General features: G+C 32.6%; 1 protein-coding gene across 1 annotated transcript in view; it reads right to left on the bottom strand.

Moving 5' to 3' along the window:
- Positions 1 to 3,663: 3,663 nt before the first annotated feature.
- LOC106466941 (bromodomain adjacent to zinc finger domain protein 1A-like) overlaps positions 3,664 to 7,346 on the bottom strand; it is a 61,172-nt gene continuing 57,489 nt past the window's right edge. Inside the window, exons 24-25 of the mRNA XM_013927259.2 lie at positions 5,767 to 5,912; positions 3,664 to 4,718 (exon numbers count right to left, since the gene is read on the bottom strand). Coding sequence (XP_013782713.2) covers positions 4,437 to 4,718; positions 5,767 to 5,912 — 428 coding nt within the window. The 3' untranslated portion in view covers positions 3,664 to 4,436. The remainder of the gene's footprint in view (positions 4,719 to 5,766; positions 5,913 to 7,346) is intronic.

Here is a 7,346-nt window from a genome sequence, read left to right as displayed (position 1 = left end):
TTTTGCTTTGAAAGAAGTCATAGGCAGTGTCGTTATTTCTGGAAAATTCGGTGTGTGCCAGCATGTAGATAATTGTTTGTACTGTACTTTGTTCATGTGATGAAAGTTTAGATCTTCTTATATTTAGTGTTATTATATCCTAGAGAGATAGAGGAGAGAATGAACCCTTGTCGCTTCTGACCATACAGAACAGAATATGCACAAAACTATTTTTCACACCTGAAGACACGATCTTCGTCACAAAGATGAAACGTCGACGAACTTTGGATATTTCTGTTATCTACAACAGTTCTTCTCAACCCGTGTTCCTCGGAATGCAAGAGTTCCGCATATCCTAATGCATCAATACATACTAGTCACATAACTGTAGTTCGACTACATAATATTTCTTTATTAGTATAGCAGATTTCATAATAACACAATACATTGTTTTATATTAGTAAGCAATAATAGGTACAAACTTTTATTATTTGAGAGAACACACTTCTTATGTTTGTGTACCAGAATAATTGGATCGAGAAAATATTTCATGATTTGCATGTATATAGCAGCATTAAACATACGTACTCTGTCTGGAATTATTGATTGATAGTGTATTGCAGTAATTTGTGTGTGTAATGAATGCTTTGAAGGGTTCCCTGGATTCAAAAAGGTTGAGAACCACTAATCTACGTTACCTATTATCATTCTAGCAGATCAGGAAATTTGATAGTCAATAAAAATCAAAATGTTTCATTATTCTAGAAGTTATCGCACCTAACGTTGACACCGTTAACAACGAAGTCCACTTATCGCACCTAACGTTGACACCGTTAACAACGAAGTCCACTGTCCAACCTAACGTTGACACCATTAACAACGAAGTCCACTTATCGCACCTAACGTTGACACCGTTAACAACGAAGTCCACTTGTCCAACCTAACGTTGACACCGTTAACAACGAAGTCCACTGTCCAACCTAACGTTGACACCGTTAACAACGAAGTCCACTGTCCAAAGGATTATCAAGCATATTACGTGAAGAGTAGATTTACCATTATGATTTTTTATTAACAACGTAGAACTTTAAAATAAAGCCTACAAAGCTTTAATACAAAATGTTACTTTATTTTCAAACTGCTACTCTCTCGAACATCTTAAAATAGCGTCTGGTCATTTGTATGTATGTATGTATGTATACCACAAGAAAATATTTGGTAAATTTACATTTCAAAATAATTCATTTTGCATCTCTTGTCTTTTAGAAATCAGCTTTTTGTGATATTTTTTATTTTGTTGGAAAGCAACGTTTTGGTCAAAACTGTTTCACGGAGTATTCTAGAAGGTCGTGTTGAACTGTTTGTAATAGTAAACTTGATCGTATTTGTAGTCTAAGGAACAAGATAAAAACTTCTTGCTTCTGTCATGCAGTATTAAGTACATTTACCTGCACATTTCCTTGAAACGTGTTTGATAATAAAGGAGCCTAACATAATAGACAGCCTGTTCATAATCAGGCCCTTCATATTAAGCCTGCAGGTGTTTCCTGAACAGAGAACTTGCCAGTTGATATTTGTCATTGCGTCTGTTTATAAATATCAGATATCTGATATTCTAATAATTAAAGTCTATGTTTGTAAGTATTCCTGAGAGAGCTAGTACAAATATTTCCTATTTTTATCAATGTTGTGAAGTTGATCATTAGAAAGTTATTTTAAGAGATAGTTGATATTAACTTCGGATCTGAACGAGCCATTTACTCAAAGCGAAACAAAATCAACCTGGCCATTCAGTATAGCTATTTAAATATACGTTTCTTATAAAAACTAAAATGCATTGTTTCATTATCTGGGTGGCCTCGCTGTTAAGAATATAATTTGGGGTAAAAATAAACGTACAAATTTACTGTACTAATAAAAACCATATTAAAATGTCGATATTGGTTACGAAATCCACGTAACTTAATACTAAACAATCAAAATAAACTTAGCGAAAACAGATGTACCGTAAATTATTTACGTCACTTTCAGTATAGCCATAACACACGAGTTACACGGAAAGTGGAGAAAATTTACGGTTTTCTTCAAGAAAAAAAAATATTTTAGATAGCTTTAACACCGAAAATACAAATCAAATATATGAAATGATTTGTAAACTTTACCTCGAGTGTCGAATCATTAAATAAGTTTATAACTAACCAATTAGGTCTCTAACACTGATTTGTAAATGATTCATTGGATCTTCCCGTAGTGTAGTTTGATAACAGTTACACTTCAGCAACTTAATCTAGTCCACACCACACAAGTTGTTGTTAATGTATCCAAGCCGGCCTGATGAAACCTGGTACTGCTCGAAAGGTCTCAACGGCACTGGATATAGCAGATACAGTGTGGTGCACATTTATAACAGTCATCTTTACTTTCATTTACAAGTTCTTAGAATAACATCTCTCACTTGGGACTTAAGTACTGGAGTGTATATAAAACGATTGTAAAAAAACAACCTGTATTGCAAGTATTAACAAGATTCTAGACAACCAACCACACGTATCACACTACAAGTACTAACAAGATTCTAGACAACCAACCACACGTACCACACTACAAGTACTAACAAGATTCTAGACAACCAACCACACGTACCACACTACAAGTATTAACAAGATTCTAGACAACCAACCACACGTACCACACTACAAGTACTAACAAGATTCTAGACAACCAACCACACGTACCACACTACAAGTACTAACAAGATCCTAGACAACCAACCACACGTATCACACTACAAGTACTAACAAGATTCTGGACAACCAACCACACGTATCACACTACAAGTACTAACAAGATTCTAGACAACCAACCGCACGTATCACACTACAAGTACTAACAAGATTCTAAACAACCAACCGCACGTATCACACTACAAGCACAAACAAGATTCTAAACAACCAACCGCACGTATCACACTACAAGCACTAACAAGATTCTAGACAACCAACCACACGTATCACACTACAAGCACTAACAAGATTCTAGACAACCAACCACACGTATCACACTACAAGCACTAACAAGATTCTAGACAACCAACCACACGTATCACACTACAAGCACTAACAAGATTCTAGACAACCAACCGCCCGTACCACACTACAAGTACTAACAAGATTCTAGACAACCAACCATAGGTATCACACTACAAGTACTAACAAGATTCTAGACAACCAACCATAGGTATCACACTACAAGTACTAACAAGATTCTAGACAACCAACCATAGGTATCACACTACAAGAACTACACAACTAAGTACCTGAGTATTAGTTTTATATCCAACTATATTATTTGAAGACATCATGTACTGAGTATTTTTGTAGTTACATATTAGTGTTATATGTAGTGATGGTATTACTTAACTTAGTTTGGTTTATTCCCCTTTCAGTCGACTGATATTTCATTGTGATAGTTCAGTAGCTCATGACCTAACAGATTGTCAGGTAAATGTTGTCACTTGTAGTCCACAGATTAATTTCCTTTTCACATTTTATATACTTCTTATCTGAAGTTGTGATGACAACAAAATATAAGAAACCTCAAGTGTAGCTTCACCGATAACATTATCAAATTATTAGCAAATAAATGTTGTATAAGTTGTGTTCATTTTATATAAATACTGGTAGGTTTGACTAATGAAAGATTTATTGGAAAGAGGATTAATCACACACTACACAATTTTTGATACTTTCACAGTTCATGACAAATTCTGGCGATTTAAACAGCTTATATTACAATCCTGTTACAAATTCTTTGAAATTAAAGTTACAGCATTAAAACTGATGACTGTACAAAATTTTATGAATTCACAACAATCTTCATAATATTACAAAAGTAACGTATGAAATTTTGTGAAGTGATTAAAAAGTAGAATACTGTATTATGAACAAAATCTCTTTAAAAAATAATATGATTCAAATGAACCATCCAGATATTTAATTTGTGCGAGTAGAAAGTATAATGGAGGATTTTTTTTTTGTATCAATTGGTCCAAAGATAATATGACAAACTGATGTGGCCAATTAAATAGTACATCTAATTCTTCTGCCACTGAACAAGTCTGATTAAAAACTAGAATGTGAAATATTTCAGGTAGGCTTTATGTCTCTAACTACTTACTGTAAGACACCTGGCTTAATTTAAGTATCATAGAACTGTACTGCTAATTGCAACTTAATACTAGCAATTTTATACATATGAAGAGATCTATATTTTGACCAAGATTTTCCAGAAAGAAAACAAATGAAAAGACAGGTTACTTCTAAATTTCCTGAATTCCTAAATACAGAATCGCTTGTGGAAAATAACAAAATGAATACATCAAAATAATACATGTCAAGATAATTAATTCACAATGGAAACTGATTACAGTGTACACGTTGTAAGTTTTTTAAACCCTACTAATCCCTCCGTGGTCGCTTTGCAATGGATTCTTCCTTAAAGTTGTTTTCTCGGCAATTTTCCATACAATATTTTTTTAAAAGGGATTGAAACAATCCAGAGAGTTTAAGGCCAGCCTGGTAAGCCTCCGAGCTTCTATGATTGTAAAGTTCACAATTCTGAAATACCAGGCATACATCGCCAAGAAATTCTTTGTTTACATGGTACTTCATGTCATTCAGTTTGGTTCGAATGGTTCCAAGATCCATTGGTTTTTTAATAATAGTGTGGTAGTCAGGCACCTACAAAAACAAACGTTCATTATATAATGTACTTTTTTGCTGAATTATAATAAGCATGTTAATCTCATGAGCATCCATCTAACACAGTTAGCTTTTATTCACAATTTTATGATCCTAAACATTCATTACAGATGGTTAAATAAAGATCACAGGGACAGCATCCTGGTACATTAGAGGAATAGAATCTCCCAAGTGACACCCCAAATCTGACTTGCACTGCTCCAGGATCACTGAGGGGTATAGAATATCCCAAGCAACACCCCAGGTCTCACTTACCTTACTTTACATTCAGTAGGAGTTACAGAATCACCCCAAGAGGTATCTCCAATGGTATGACTTAACATCACATACTTTACTATTTGTGTTGAGACATGCAGGATTACAGTAGAAGTGACAAACAGCAATAACTATACCCTTCAATAACTATCTCTTGACTCTCTCTCTCTTTCTTAGTGAAGCTTCTAGCAGGGTACTTATTCATAGAGTACAACCTCATTTGATCATAAACTTACTTACTTTTCTACCACTTTAATAGTATCTGTACGTCACCACTAGGGAAGCTGGTGTTAGTTTCATTATACACACACACATATATATATATTTACTTAAAATACAAACAATTATGTAAAAGGTGAGTTAGCATTTTAAAGCAACTAAAATTCATACATAAACTAAACGATAGAAGGAAATAATAAATGAATGATAAACACAACCATAATCATATAAAAAAATTAATTTTCTATCTCACAACATATTTGTAGTTTTATCTATTAAAATATTAAACCCAGGTACATAAGTAGGTTTACTGTTACACAGAATTGCATGAAGACAATAGTGGTGTCCAAAATATTTCACTTCTCTTGTTGGAAGTTTCAATGAAAAACATACAATGCAAATTATGTTCATTTTAAAATGTAACTTTTCTTTCAGCTAAGAACACAAATAAACACTTAAATGTCAACAGAAAAAAAATCTTATACAGTACTAAAAGTGCTTAAATATTTGGTAAGTTAATGACATCAGACTACAGGAAATCATGGCAAGTTACCTCTTTACGACTGACTGGACGGAGGAAGGGCCAGCTTTCCGGATGATGACACAGTTCTGACAAAATCTCATCACAAGCTTTATAATTCAGCAGGAGTTCCTCGCTACTTCTTCTGCTATTGAAGCTGCGACGACCAGAACAACCATCTAAAAAACATCATTACTTTCAAGTAGTGTACATAAACTGTATACGTAAAATTAACTCTGCACGTAGGCTTGGTCTATTTGATCGAACACATCACTTTTTTGTACTCGTATAAAGTCTTTATAGATTTGATACTACTAACTTTTGATATAGTGTGTATATCTTCACGAAATTTGGCAGTCTTTCAGTAAACATTATAAGTCTTTCACATATAAAAAATAATTTTTAGCAAAGTATTTTTAACTTACTGACTACAAGTTACTTACAATGTAAGTAGACATGCAACTCTTGTGAAATTCCTCTACAAAAATGAAACTAGTGGATGAAATTATTTTAAATTGGAGGTGAAATGTCCTATAAGTATGTAGTTTTTGAAATACAAGATTTTTGATTTTGCAATGTTTTTCTCGGGCCCTTTTTTCTTTTCGCATGTTCCCTATCCAACATGTAATTTTCATTTTAAGATTAAAGATACTTTTATGCATAAGACAACTTAAAATTTCACATGCAAATTCTTTATAATGTCCAGATGGTTATCAAACATTTCTTAAGAAAAAACTTTACATTTTCTGTTATTTTCAATAATGAATTTGTGTATGGGGTTCAGTAGATTTCACCAATCAGTAATCACTATAAAAAATTAGGAAATATAAATTATGCCTGTTTCATTCTAGAATGACAACAAATTATAACACTAAAACATAAATGTTTAGACTAAATAGTTTAAATCTTATAACATTACACATTTATATATATTTTATTATTTTTATTATATTGATCTTTCAGCCATACCTGGCTAACAAAACATAAGTTACAATGACACGGCGTACGTGCACTCATGTTACTGTATCCAATAATATAAAACTGACCTTTAGTTTTTACAAAGTAACTTGTCTTGGCTGTGTTTAAGTTGACTAGTGTTTTGTAAAATACAGTCACATTTCAATTATTATACATTATATATGTATATAGATTATTGATGTTTTTAAATAAATTCTTAAACCTATTTTGCTTAAAACATATAACAGTAAATAAAGAAGTTCAGCAAACAATTATCTCTTTTAGTTACGACCTTTGTACTCAGTCGCTGCCTGACGTAGGTTGCTAAGCCTTTAAAAATTTTGCACGTTGAGGATATGAAACAAAATAATTTTGTTAGGTTTTATACACACAGTTGAATAACCAAAAAATAAATTCCTATATCAGAACCATAGAATGCCACTATAATTTACCAAAAAATAAATTACTATATCAGTACCATAGAATTCCACTATAATTTACCAAAAAATAAATTACTATATCAGTACCATAGAATTCAACTATAATGTATCAAGCTTTGTAACTGAGCCGTATTTGAGTATAAGAAAAATATGAAATTTTGAGCAGACTAAAGACACAACCTTCCTCCTCGAAATCTTGGTTCGAAAGAAAGAGAT

The sequence above is a fragment of the Limulus polyphemus genome, unplaced genomic scaffold, assembly GCF_000517525.1.
Source record: "Limulus polyphemus unplaced genomic scaffold, Limulus_polyphemus-2.1.2 Scaffold2432, whole genome shotgun sequence".
In the NCBI taxonomy this organism is placed as follows: domain Eukaryota; kingdom Metazoa; phylum Arthropoda; class Merostomata; order Xiphosura; family Limulidae; genus Limulus; species Limulus polyphemus.
The sequence above is the reverse complement of the archived record's forward strand: the minus strand, read 5'-3'. Positions and strand labels throughout refer to the sequence as shown.